Genomic DNA, 14498 nt, shown 5'->3' on the forward strand with positions numbered 1-14498 from the left:
TTATATATATTTTGGAATACTTTAAAATATAATACTTAGGAACTTACTCAAAAGTACATGTGAAGTAAATATCTCTTTACCTTCTAACCGGGTAACCAGGATGTTTCCATTGGTCCATTGATGGATCCAGTGCTGGAAAGTGCAACACTTCAGTTCCACCTCAGAGGTGGCTCTGGCTATCAGTCTTCCTGTGCTGTCCATCAGACAGTATTTCACATACACACCATTCAGATCAGTCTCTACTGTTGCATATGGAATTGTATTGGCAGGTCGATACATCAGATGAAGGGGGATGACTCTGAATTTATTCAGAGAAGCAAAGAAGACTGAAATTAGATCATTTTGATATTATCTCTTATTTGTAGCCAAATGCATTAGATAGAAATGCCTTTTAGTCAATATTACTTCATAGACCTACTCTAATGAGAATCCAAAGTTCTCGATCACTCTGGCCTCAGCTGCAAATATTTTGCAGTACTCCCGAACGGTGTTTTGGATTTTACAGTCCTGAGGACAAGAAGAAAAATAAACTTTTACTTGAAATATAAACTGAAAATCACTGTGGTAAAAATACCTGAGTTTCTCTTTTTCCATACAATTATACTACATGATCCAAAAAGACCTTAAAAAACAAGCGCATCAAGAAAATGTATGTATGACTTGTGTGGTAATGATTGAATAATTCAATTATTATTCACAATTAAAGTCAAATCTCATCGGTTCTTGCCACATCATGATCAATCATGTAACGTACAAGTTTAAAAAATAGAAATACGGTTTAGAACTTGACCACCTTTGTACTGACCAATTTTATAATACTTCTTGTGGTCCTTTTTTGGAGCTTGGCAGTATAAATAACCATTTTCCCCAGTGTTTCCTTAGTTTTTTCTGTGTCAGTATAAATTGAATATAATGTAAACTGTGATCCACTAAGACTCTAACCTGTTTGGTGATCTCTAGATTTCTCTCGGCCAGGTTGCTGTCCTCCTTGGCCCCATATGCGATGGGATTTCGTATTTTAGTGATGCATGTGCTGCCTGACTCAAAGACAGGGTCCAAACCATAGATGACCTTTGCCCTGCAGGCCTTGTGTATGCATCCCTCTCCAATCTGAACCTCTGCTGTCATGATGCGACCAAAGAATTTATCACCCCAGTAACCCGAGTCTGCTAGGCCTTTGGTGAACATCATTGGTGTCATCTCAATCTCTTCTCCAACTGAGATGATGGGAATAAAGCATAGAAAATTCAACGTAGGTAAACATCAAAAATCTTGAAGTATAATTTGCAATTGGCACGTTTGATTTCCTCCAGAAGTCTTACCTTCTAAATCCTCCTTTAAGAAAAATTCTGCCAGGACTGCCCAAAAAAGAAACAATAACAAAGCGAATATAATAAATAATACATTAGCAGATTTCTGTTTATTAATGGACCAATGAGTTATTTATTACTGTCTGCGCTGAGTAAGTAATCTGTGACGTCAGTTCCATATTCATTCTTGATTGAGCAGCCATATACTCCACAGTCTCTGCTGGAAGCCTGGACTATGGCCAGGGTCACTGGACTCTCATCCCCAGCACTGAGAGAGAGAGGAAGAGATGTAAATTAAATGTAATCAAAGGCACGTCACAATTATTCAAAATACACTGATATCCTAATACACTTTAAAGCATTAGAGTAAATTACAGAGTAAAAGCATAGTAAATGGACCAAGCATACAAAGTTGAAGTTATTAGTCAAATATACTTATACACATATGTGCATACATATATACATACTGTACACTTTTTTCCAACCCTATTTTATGCTTTATTAATGGAAAGTGGCACAAATTTACAGCCACTTGAGGGCAGTGTGTTACAAACACAAGCACAGATGACGCATTTCAGGGTCTCTGCATGCAAGTACAGTGTCATTGTGCTGATACAGCACTGTGTGAAACAAATTTAGATTTTAATATCCCCTGATGGTGCAATTGAGCAGTGTTGGGTTACATACTCACTGACTAGAGCCTCACCAGTAACAGCTGTGGTGTTCATGCTCAAATACAAATAAGTTGAATGACAAGTCCACAAAGCAGTTAATAATATTGCTAATAACTTTTCAGGTTTACAGCATTAAACACCTTTTATGGTATAATATGCAGTCAAATATGCACACTGTCATAGCGAAATATTTGTTATATATCAACATTTCGGGCATTTGTTGAAATATGTAGAAAAATAACTGTAAGGTACCATATCAATAAACTTTTTCAAGTTGTGTTGGTCTTTTTGTGGGGAAGTGGGGAAGTTGTGTGGGGAAGTCGTGGCCGTGGGGAAGTCGTGGCCTAATGGTTAGAGAATTGGACTCGTAATCGAAAGGTTGCGGGTTCGAGTCCCCGGCCGGCATGGAGTGTGTGTGTGTGTGTGTGTGTGTGTGTGTGTGCATTTGTTCACTACTCACTGCTGTGTGTGTGTGCACTTGGATGGGTTAAACGCAGAGCACCAATTTCGAGTATGGGTCACCATACTTGACAATACGTCACGACTTACTTTACTTTACTTTTTATGTTTTTTCCATATACTGCATTAGCATTTTTCTATCAACAGTTACTTTTACCCGGAAATCTCACTGTCTTTTTTACCCTGTTGTTTTAAGCTTGGTTTAGGTTTTTTGTCTGTGTTGAAAGATTGCAGGGGAATTTACCGTCTTTCCATCTCTACAATTTCCTCTTCGTCTCTGTACCACTTGATGATGGAGTCACTAAGAATGTTAAAAAACTGGCACCACAGTTTCAAGTGGCCTGAGGCATCTGAGAAGGGCTCTCCCCTAATCTTGCGGATAACCTGAGGAGCTGAATGGAAAGAGGATCAGGCGTAATTGACAGAGGCAACAAGGTAAAGTGTAGTGTTTATATGTAGTGTTTACTCTTCACCCATATCAGATGTCCCCCTACGTCTTGGTGTCAATATGATAATGTCTGAACAGTGCAAAATTAGAACACTTGCTTAGAAAGTAGGAGAATAACCAAGGCCTAAATACAAACCAATGTCATGCATACAGATATATACAAATATTTTATTGGCTTCTTATGTTGGTGTCAAACTTCAATAGTGTCAAAAATTGGGGGCTTGTCCGGGATATGAACCTGTCACCTCAGACATATTCGATGTTTTGATATTATCAGTATTGGTCAATAAATATTGGCCAGTTAACAGAAGTGTTAGTTATTTCTTGTGCAGGTTTGACACTCTTTTTAATAGATATGAAATGATCCTGCTGGACAAACTGCAATCAACAACAATCAACCAGTATAAAAATACACATGTGTTACCTTTGAAGGGGTCCAGCTTCTCCTTTTCTACTGGTTTGCTTTCTGTCTTTGTGATGTCTGTCACCTCTGTCATCTCCTCCTTAGCTTTCGGTACCTCCAGCGTGGCCTTGCGTCGGGCCATCAATGGCGAACGTCTTTCTGTGGGTGGTGTTTGCTGCCCACTTTGAAGTTGCAGGAAAGCCGCCCTGCGAGCCTGACTGGGCGACATATACGGACTATCCCTCTTACCCTGAGTGTCAGATCCCTCATCCTCAGACTTGGTTTTGGCGAGGTAGATTTTGCGGCGAGCACCAGAAGCCAGCTCCTCGGGGGTGGCTGAGGGTATTAGGGTTAGACTGTCTCGTCGCTTCATCTTTGGGCTACTCTCACAGGACAAAGTGGATGTGGGTGTACTTCCTCCACTCTCGTCCCCTTTCTTCTCACTTCCATCCACTGATGCAGCTGAGATGGACCCCTGATTCTCTAAGTTTGGGTTATTCTTTGCCATTAGCCGTCGCAAACTGGCAGGACTTAGTGGAGGGAGTGTAGGTCCCACAGGGGTTGTTAGGCTAAGTTTCTCTATGGAAGGTTTGTCTTTTTGAAGTCTGTCAGATTCAGATTCTACTTTTGTGTCTTTCGGCTGGGGAACCTTATCTGGGTCTTGGTTAGTAATACTAGGCAGAGTTTTTGTAGACATATCAGGACTCAGGAGCTGGGACATGAGCTGCTCTCTTGGTTTCTCAGAAGTAGCAACTGGACCATGTTGATTGCTTTCACTTTTCAGCATAGAAACTAAAGTTTCAGAGTAATAATTTTTGTTATCGGTGTGCCTTTCTGCATTTGTGACAGAAATGGGAGGAATATTTTGAGGGATACCTTGTGAGATTACTATGCCAGGAAGTGAGGGGTGGCCGTGAGTTTGCTCTTGTTCAAGAGTGGTTGTGTTGTCATCAGCACATGCTATGTTGATTATAGGGATATTACTGTCATCTTCCCTGCCCCGCCCAGTGTTGATACTTCCTTGTTCATTTCCACTTCTGACTCTCGCTTCTAGATTTTGTGGTTTAATTTCCTGTGTTCTCTCCACAGAAGGTGATGATTGAGTGTTCCTTGCCACACCCAAAAGACCTGGAATAACCAAGGCGCTGTTGGAGGTTGATTCACCTGATGCTCTAGTGACATCATCCATTTGTCTTTCCTTTTCTCGAAATATCTGTGCCACCTCTTGTGTTAAAGGTTGCATAACTCTCTCAGGCTCTAATTTCAGAATTTCACTTCTAGGTGCAATAACAGGTTCTTCACGTTTGACTCTTTCTGGCAATGTGACCTTGATTTCAGGGATGAGTGGCGTAGATCTCTTTTTTGCCACATTCTTGATGACAGTTTCTCTTGTATCAGGGAGTATTATGATTGGTTGGACTGCTGGTTGGTCCTTCTCGGTCAAACGTCTCTCTGCTTGTGCTTTTGTAAGGAGTTTTGGTTTATCTGCTTTGTTTGGCCTTGGTTGAGTTTCTATAACCTCAGTTTCACCTCGTCTTGGACTTTTGGGGATCTCCATCTCTGGAATTAAAACAGATGCTTCTGTCTCTGGAACAGCATTGTTTTGTTTATTGCTTCTCTTAACATCATCTTTCTTTGGTTGACTGGAATAATCCTTTAGTTTTTCAGCATTAACATTGTCTTTTCCCTCAGTGCTTTCCTCAGTCTTTTCTTCACCACTATCTTTTCCCTTTTCTTCAGCACTCCTACCCTGACTTGGAATGCTTTTATTATCCTCCATATTAAAATCATTCACTGTAGCAGAGTCAGCTGCAGCTTCTTTATTCTCTGTTAAACTAACATTTAGGGCTGGTATCGATTTTTCTTCTGGTTTAAAAACAATTTCCATTGCACTCTCAGACACAAGAGCGACAGAATCCCCTTCTTGACTTAGCCCCAAAGCTGGCAACAATGAATTTTGATCATTCATTTCATATTCTGTTTCATTCATTACAACTACAGGAAGGACTGACTCTTTTATGACAAAGTCACTCACCGACTCATTTCCCCGTGCAGTGTAAGATTTCCCTACTATTGCACCATTCATCTCCTCTGTATTTTTCCCTGACAGGGAACCTCCCTCTAGCGTTTTCATAACACTTTCCTCCTCCATATGAGGAATTACTTTCTCATTTGGCTCTTTACTCTCTTCTACCCTCAGCTCCACTGACTGGGACTCAGTGTGCACTTCGGTAGGGACAAAGTCGGCAAGCTGTGAAAGCTGAGACTCTGGCTGGCTCTCACAACACTGCGTGCTTTCCAGGTCTGCCATGATGAGGTCTGTCAGGGGAGCAGCTGAGCCCCCCTGTTCCTCTAAAATATGCATTTCCTCAGCACCTCCCATGACCTCATCCACAGGATAGGTAAATTCCAGCCTTTCAGTCTCTAATGGAGGATTGGCCAAGCCCACAGAGCCAGGAACATCCGTGTCACTAGGTTTAGTATGGTCACCTGTAGCCTTAAGACATAAACAGTTGCTTGTTAATAACATGTTGGCTTCACAACACTGAATTCACTGCACAGATTGTACAGTTATAGATTGTCCGCTTGGCATGCACTGGATCTTAATGTTTATAGAATAGGATATTAATTATGTGATAGTAATAAAAAAGTCAATAAAAAAAGCGTAATTAATCACTTTTATGCTTGGATTGATTTGCTCATAAAATCATAAAATCAATAACTGAGGCAGAAGTTTTTATAAATCTTAGATTTCCTCTGAATTTTGATCATTGATGTATAGTATGTCATGTTTTTTTAAATACAATGTTATATTTATTGAATAAGCATACACCTAACAACTATTTGTTTGTCATTTGGTTTGTTTACTTGTTTTTAAGCTGTTATATTTGAAACTATATATAAATTTGTACACTCAGACTACCTATCTTGTGCAACTTTCCATGTATGTAGAAGGAAAACAACATAGTATGCTGTCAGGTCAACTTGACAACACCCCTGTATGACTAGTGACATATGATATAACTAACACTACGAAACCACATTAGTAAAACACTTAATATTACTGAAGTTTAAGTTAATGATCATTATACACCTAATGCCAATGTTTTGAATTTTCTAATAATATGGGTAACATTCTAGCTTATGAAAAAATTGTGATTTTGCCACGATTCTTTGTTTCATTGTGGGAAGTGATACAGTTGGGCAAAAAAGTATTTAGTCAGCCACCAATTGTGCAAGTTCTCCCACTTAAAAAGATGAGAGAGGCCTGTAATTTTCATCATAGGTACACTTCAACTATGAGAGACAGAATGGGGGGAAAGAATCCAGGAAATCACATTGTAGGATTTTTAAAGAATTTATTTGCAAATTATGGTGGAAGATAAGTATTTGGTCATTAACAAAAGTTAATCTCAATACTTTGTTATATACCCTTTGTTGGCAATGAATGACAGAGGTAAAATGTTTTCTGTAAGTCTTCACAAGGTTTTCACACACTGTTGCTGGTATTTTGGCCCATTCCTCCATGCAGATCTCCTCTAGAGCAGTGATGTTTTGGGGCTGTCGCTGGGCAACACGGACTTTCAACTCCCTCCTAAGATTTTCTATGGGGTTGAGATCTGGAGACTGACTAGGCCACTCCAGGACCATGAAATGCTTCTTACGAAGCCACTCCTTCGTTGCCTGGGTGGTGTGTTTGGGATCATTGTCATGCTGCCACGTTTCATCTTCAATGCCCTTTCTGATGGAAGGAAATTTTCACTCAAAATCTCACGATACATGGCCTCATTCATTCTTTCCTTTACACGGATCAGTCGTCCTGGTCCCTTTGCAGAAAAACAGCCCCAAAGCATGATGTTTCCACCCCCATGCTTCACAGTAGGTATGGTGTTCTTTGGATGTAACTCATCATTCTTTCTCCTCCAAACACGACGAGTTGAGTTTTTACCAAAAAGTTCTATTTTGGTTTCATCTGACCATATGACATTCTCCCAATCCTCTTCTGGATCATCCAAATGCTCTCTAGCAAACTTCAGACTGGCTTAAGCAGGGGGACACGTCTGGCACTGCAGGATTGAGTCCCTGGCGGCGTAGTGTGTTACTGATGGTAGCCTTGAGATCTTGCGTGGAGCCCCAGATCGAGGGAGATTATCAGTGGTCTTGTATGTCTTCCATTTTCTAATAATTGCTCCCACAGTTGATTTCTTCACACCAAGCTGCTTGCCTATTGCAGATTCAGTCTTCCCAGCCTGGTGCAGGTCTACAATTTTGTTTCTGGTGTCCTTGGACACCTCTTTGGTCTTGGCCATAGTGGAGTTTGGAGTGTGACTGTTTGAGGTTGTGGACAGGTGTCTTTTATACTGATAACGAGTTCAAACAGGTGCCATTAATACAGGTAACGAGTGGAGGACAGAGGAGCCTCTTAAAGAAGTTACAGGTCTGTGAGAGCCAGAAATCTTGCTTGTTTGTAGGTGACCAAATACTTATTTTACCGAGGAATTTACCAATTAATTCATTAAAAATCCTACAATGTGATTTCCTGGATTCTTTCCCCCCATTCTGTCTCTCATAGTTGAAGTGTACCTATGATGAAAATTACAGGCCTCTCTCATCTTTTTAAGTGGGAGAACTTGCACAATTGGTGGCTGACTAAATACGTTTTTGCCCAACTGTATGTACTATAGCGGACGTGAATTGTTTACAATATTTTGAAAACATTGTGAATTTTCATTTCATGACAACTATATATATAGTTATAACTATATAAATAACTTTAAACTATATACATGGCACTTTCACTTCACTTTTATAAACATATTACATATTACAACATAATCAGTTTACAGTGTTATAATGTTATGATTATTGAAACATCTAAATGTAAAAAAAAAAAAAAAAAAATGAAAATGGAGTGGCATTTCAGTAGTGACAGAAGTAGCTTGTCACATTTATAGACCGTTCCTACGAGCGTTTTCTTTTAACAGAAGTTCCTCTGTTATGATTCAACAAGCAGAGTTCAGATGAATGTGCAGGGTTCCTCTAACTGACACACCACAACAACTAACATTAACTTCCCACGAGACGCTAGGGTGGTTGCACTTCCACATTACATAGGAAAAAAACAGCTGAATGTGTTACATGCCAGGTGCAACGCTATCACATGTTTGTCCTGTCTGAGACTGTAGAGCACATGTGAATCAATTAAAGGTGACATTCACCATGTTGGCTAACAAACATGAATTCATTATTAGTATTTAGCCGTGTCTGGTTTTAAGCGATGATGCAATCACTGCGGTTCCACACGCCTTTCTAACAGCCTCATTTCTCTCTAATCTTCAGCCATGGCATTTTAAAAATCATGTGAGGGCTAACAGAACCTCTGCCATGTGCACATTCTTGCCAAGAAAGAAGCTCAACTACTGTCTACAGTTGCATGCACAGTAAGTAAACATGTTTGTAATAAAATCTAAAAAATAATAATAAAAAAAATTGAAGAAGAATACGGCATCTTGGGCACTTAGTCATCCATTATACATAGAGAGGCAAAGCTTTTACATGCAAGTGGAAAATCTTCAGCTGACTTTGGCTTCTCTGACATAATGTATGCAAGTTTAGCAGTCAGTGAACTCTCTTTGTATGGTATGGCTTCCCTCTGCACAGATTAGAAACAGGTTTATTTTAAGACACGCGGAACCAAAGAATCTGGAAAATGTGAAGAGGTTTTGTCTTCTTGTCTTAGTGTCCAGCAACTGTCCTTCATCATGTCCTGACCTGCACTATCATTGAAACATTTAAAGTCAACACAAATATGACAATGGATACTAAATTCCCTTTCAGGTTGAATACTAGTTGGTCCCAATGAGTAAATACAATTTCTTCAAAGTGAATTTGTCATGTTTCCTTGTGGCATTCTGTTGTTCTTAAGGTCTGCTGACGTATGAAAACACATTCTCTAACTATTCTAGATAAGATAAAAAAATCCAGCTAGTCTGACTCATGCTCACTCTACCCATTATTGATTGTCTTTTTAAAGGGCCAGTGGCCCTTATTCAAAGTCCTGGAAGAGAGCCGTAAATAAGACAAAAGCAGAGCACAGAAAAAATTTGTGTTATGAGAACTGAAAAGTTAGGTCAGCAAGATTTTTATTTTTACTTTTTAAAGAAATACTTTTAATAAGCATGGTTTAATAAGCATCTCACACTGAAGAAGGAGTAGCGAATTCAGATTTGCCATGACAGGAATAAATATATATATAATAAATATAATAAACATTATTAATTCTGTAATAATATTTCACAGTATTACTGTTTTTATTGTATTTTTTATCAAATAAATGCTGCCTTGGTGAGCATGAGAGACTTCTTTCAAAAACATAAAAAAAATATTTTTAATTGTAGTCTTCATGCAGTGGAGTCCAATATTTTAAGACAACATTGAAAATTTAAATGTAGAATTTAAGTTAAATTGTAAAATTTGTAAATAATAAGTTAAAATTGTAGAATTTAAGTAAAAAAAAACATCATGGCACACACACACACACAGATTTTTCTTAAACTGTTATGCTTATAATATAATATTGTACAATATTGTAATTAAAATGGTAAATAATTAGAAAAAACAAAAACAAAATAGAAACATTTTAACGTGGTTTTGCCAAGAAAATAGTCTATAAGAACAACGCTGACACCTTCAATCCTTACATGAGAAGTCAAAGACCAAATAATCTCAAAGCTGCCTACTGTGTTCTCTTGGGTGTAGTTAGTGTCATCATCTTGGCTATGGACTGGTGTAATTAAACTCAAGTCTTGTCGCACAAATGTGCTGTCTATAAATAACTGCCATGTGCTGTGGTGCAGGAAGCCCTGCACTACAGATGGACAAAACCGGCAGGTTGTAAAGTGAGAAGTGTGATGAATTTACCTTGAGAAGCAGGAATTGATCAATCTGCGGGACTTCCTTTGGACTACTCTCGTCCCTTGGCATCTCATTCTCCCCTACAGAGAGTCTAAGTGTTGCTCCAATGCTCTCAACATGCTCTCTTTCAGGGGTGGGAGACACATCCTCAAGTTTGTTTGCATGACATTCAAAAATATGTTCAGCTGAATTGGAGTTTATGATATCATTAGGGACGATTGAGTCTTGTGTTTGTGGTAAAGGCTTTGTTTTCACTTCCAAATCCACCATTTGAGATGATTCCTGGACCAGCTTTGGTGCCTCAAGCTCGGAGGCCTCACTATAGACCAAAGACTCTTGAGGAGGTGTTTGTGAGGGAGGAAGGTGTTGTGGAATTTCTTTTTCTATGATATCTTCACTAGTTCTCTTTGTGGTTTCTGCTGTCTCTGACTTCTTGCTTTTGCCAAAGAATATGTCCTTTAGGGAGTGAAAAACTGAGGTTAGAGCTGACTTGTGTTGAGGTTCTGGCTCTTTGTGTGATGCAGTTTTGGTTGAAGGCCCAGATGTAGCTCTTTGTTCTTGTTCTGTTTGCCTAATTTTCTCTCGTTCTCTCTCTTTGGATCTCTCTCGTTCCTTCTCCCGCTCAATTTCTCGTGAACGGTTCCTCTCTTCTTTTAATCTTTCCCTTTCTATCTCCAGCTCTCGTTCTTTTTCTTGGACAGGTCTAGCATCGACCTCCATGATCTCCTGTGACTTTGCAGAACTCTGATATTCCTCAGCAGCTTGTGACTGCACTGACTCAGCTAAGTATTTTGCCAGGCTCATTCCTTCATTAGCATCATCTTGTTTTCTGTTGCTCTGGGTGGTTTTAATAACACCCACCTCATCAAATCCATTGGTAATACGCATCTTCTTTTCACCCGGTTTCTCTTTGGCAGACTGCTTTGTGGAGACCACCTCCATTGGATCGAAGATACGGTTGAGTTTCTCATTACCATTCTCTGTTTTCATCTCTGTTATTCCTACAGAAGCCTGTACAGTGATATTATCAGACTTATCATTTATGATTGCAGACTGCTCTTCATCTGTCCCTTGGGAGCTCACGTTCTCCTCTCCATCCTGGGTTGTGGGAGAAGAGCTCAGTGTGTCGTTCCCAGCAGGAATCCTACGCTTCCTTAGTAAGCGTTCCTGGTTAATCACATTTAATTGTTCCTTCTTGATGTTCTCCTTACCCCGACGTCGACTTTCTTCCAGCTCTCGCCGCTTGTTCTCAGCCTTCTGTTTCAATTTGGCGAAGAACCTTTGGTGAATCAGGTACTCGCTCATGGTGCCCACCTCCAGCACCCCAGAACAAGAGACGATACCCTTACTGTTCCTCGCTGAGGCCTGATAAATGGCTGCATCATCTTCTGTACAGCTGCCAAATTAAGAAATGTAGTTAATGGTCATTGTGCAAACAATAAAAGCATTGATCTGGATGTGAATTTATGAAATGTATTTCTTTAGAAATGTGAAGACATGTAGAATAAGCAGTCAGGTCATACTTGTAGATGTGGAGTGTGTGAATTTTTCCATTGCGAAATATTTCATATTTGGGAAGACCACAATATCGATCTAACTCCATGTCATCTTTGTACCAGGTCAACTCAGGAGCCGGGTAACCTGGTGAAAATGTGAGTAAAATTAAGGAAGTTTGCTCTTATTAAATGGAAAAAGTAATGGTATTGTAATACTGAACATTAATTCAACCTAGAAAATCATGATTGTATATTTCGGGGAACAAAACAACATACACACAGACTTTACACACCAAATATGATTATACGTTGTGTATTTTTACAATATTGAAATGTTACAGAACATATATCTATATAGTATGTTTTAAACTTGCGTTCAGTATTTTCATTTATTTTCATAATCATAAAGCAACTTACCTGTGACCACACAAGAGAACTTGACATTGCATGATTCTGACACTGCCTTCGATTTTATGGTGGTCTCAAAACATGGCTGGGTGTCTTCAGTCAATTGAGCCATGACCGTACATAATGTACTCCTGAAAATGGGCGATACAAATTTGACAACTCATTAATCCCCATTTCAGGAAAGCTACATTATTATATAAATCAATAAATTAAAAATCGAAAGCAACAGTTTGCACAGACACGAAAGTGTAGTATTAATATAAGTAGCAAAACGTAAAATTATAATTATTGTTGTCATTGGGAGGAAAGGCTGCAAGGTATTAACAGGGTGAGAGGATATTATTTTAGCCTTATAATATTAACATGTAAAAGCTTGTTTTGGTATCATTTATAGTGTACTTTTTCACATACAATATACAGTGGTTATTTGGGTGGGTCACATATTGATCACGTTGCAATCAAATGCAATCGGCTTTAATTGGGTATTTCTGAAATTGTAAAACAAACCAAGGCAGAAAGGGATTTTGGGGAATAGAAATTGTTATTTGAAGTGTTGTTAGTTTGGGATTGACCTTTTGGGAAGCTTTTATTACCTCGACGGCCTGTAGTTTGAATACCTGTGAGTTGAAAAGCTATTTAGAAAAGAGGCAAATCAAAGGGACACTTATCAGACAAGAACGTCTAAACTAGGGACTAGTCACTGCGTGACCCTGATTTTAATCACAGCCAGGAGCATCTGTAATGCATCATACAGTAAACGCTGTTGCTAATGGGGAGAATGTTGTGGTCTCTTTTGGCATAACTGTAGTTGAGCCAACACAATACCACCAATGTGTTAACCAGAGTTACTTCAGTAACAACAAAAAATCGGATTTAAGTTGATGTGTGCTAAAATGGCATCTCATTTGATAACATAAAGCTTCAGAATAGGAGAATAGGGGATTTTCTTTTTAAACATAAAAACCAATGATCATGTTCTAACCATCAAATGATAAACCATTAATATTACATATAATTTATATACATTTTTGATTATATTTATTTCAAAAATATCAATGATTAGTGAAAAACTGTAGTTGTGTATTTCCAAAACCTTTATTATAAACACAATTCATTTCTTGACCAAAAAAAACATCATAATCCTCAAAATCAACATCCAAACTGGAGGTTTGGATAACTCTGACACAAGCAGACAGGCTTTTCACACTCAAACAAGGCAGAAAAACAACCTCAATCAAATTTGACAAATTTTTACCTGTTTTCAGGCCTAACGTTGGAGAGGTAGTTGCGGCTCTCTGACCTTCCGCTTGCCGATGAAACATCCTCCCCATTTTGGCTTCCCGATCTCCCATTTCCAGAGTAAGAACGGGTCATGGGCCTCCTGGATGTCATTGTCCAAAAGGAATAACTTCAACAGTCCAAAAAACCCACCAGTCTCTGAGGTTACAGTATTTCTGCTGAATATAATTCAGGTCGGTCTCCAGGTGATTGGAACCAAAATGTAAAGTTCCACTTCGTAACTATTTGGAGAACTACTAAAAAGCAAAAAATACAAATCAATCAAACTGAGAAATAAAAACACTGAAAGTAATAACAATATTAATAATATGTAACCGAAATGTTAAAATATAGTTTAAACAGAACCATTCTGTTTTGAGGGCAGCTAGTCTCAACAAGCAAACCATTTGAACAGAGAAGTTATAAATAGGAACTGCTGTCTGCTAATTCCAGTTTGGTCAAACGCAGTAATTAGTATTTGATTTCAAACCAACACATATAGTTTGAACTTTGAATTGCTTGACAAAACAGCATAACACTTAAAGAACTCACCATTAGTATGTTTCTTTGCCTGTTCTTTGGAGCCTGCTGTCCCAGTAGCACTAGAATTGTCAATCACAGCAGAGCATGTGTTGCCAGCAGGACCCTATTTATAGCAGGCCTACAAATAGGCGCAAGAGCACATCACATTTTCCACAACTAGCCATTGCTCTGAAGCCACTTGAAAGCAGCGTCCAATGAAAGCGTCTCATGAAATCCTGTAATTCACTCTTTTACTGACTGATCATGCGGGATAGGGATACTTTAACATACATATAAATGGCGCAATGTGTGTAGAAATTTAGCCAAATGCATCTAGTATGTGATGTGGTGAAAGTGATCTGATGCAAGTGGCCCTTTGATGACAGCACTCCGGACAAGCTCAAACCATGCCCAGGTTTAATTAGGACAGCCCCCTCTATGTCACTCTGTCTGTACAACCTCCCCATAACAGTCAACAACCTTTCCCACCGGTCATATGTCATTGCATCATTTTCCAATCATAAAAGGGCTCTGATTACATGCTGTCAAGCAACCACTCTCACAAACATACCGTGCAGCATTCAA

At 39.0% G+C, this 14498-nt stretch overlaps 1 protein-coding gene across 1 annotated transcript in view; it reads right to left on the minus strand.

Annotated features, from left to right (window-relative positions):
• LOC306843351 (alpha-protein kinase 3-like) overlaps window positions 1-14274 on the minus strand; it is a 16342-nt gene extending 2068 nt beyond the window's left edge. The window contains exons 1-13 of the mRNA XM_079374793.1: window positions 13944-14274; window positions 13369-13648; window positions 12707-12745; window positions 12123-12244; window positions 11733-11850; window positions 10216-11605; window positions 3316-5791; window positions 2688-2835; window positions 1451-1578; window positions 1323-1358; window positions 943-1217; window positions 419-507; window positions 81-298 (exon numbers count right to left, since the gene is read on the minus strand). Of these exons, the coding sequence (XP_079230919.1) occupies window positions 81-298; window positions 419-507; window positions 943-1217; window positions 1323-1358; window positions 1451-1578; window positions 2688-2835; window positions 3316-5791; window positions 10216-11605; window positions 11733-11850; window positions 12123-12244; window positions 12707-12745; window positions 13369-13505 (5176 nt within the window). The 5' untranslated portion in view covers window positions 13506-13648; window positions 13944-14274. The remainder of the gene's footprint in view (window positions 1-80; window positions 299-418; window positions 508-942; window positions 1218-1322; window positions 1359-1450; window positions 1579-2687; window positions 2836-3315; window positions 5792-10215; window positions 11606-11732; window positions 11851-12122; window positions 12245-12706; window positions 12746-13368; window positions 13649-13943) is intronic.
• Between the last annotated feature and the right edge of the window lie 224 nt (window positions 14275-14498).

Source organism: Barbus barbus (genome assembly GCF_936440315.1).
Source record: "Barbus barbus genome assembly, chromosome: 23".
NCBI classification, from domain to species: domain Eukaryota; kingdom Metazoa; phylum Chordata; class Actinopteri; order Cypriniformes; family Cyprinidae; genus Barbus; species Barbus barbus.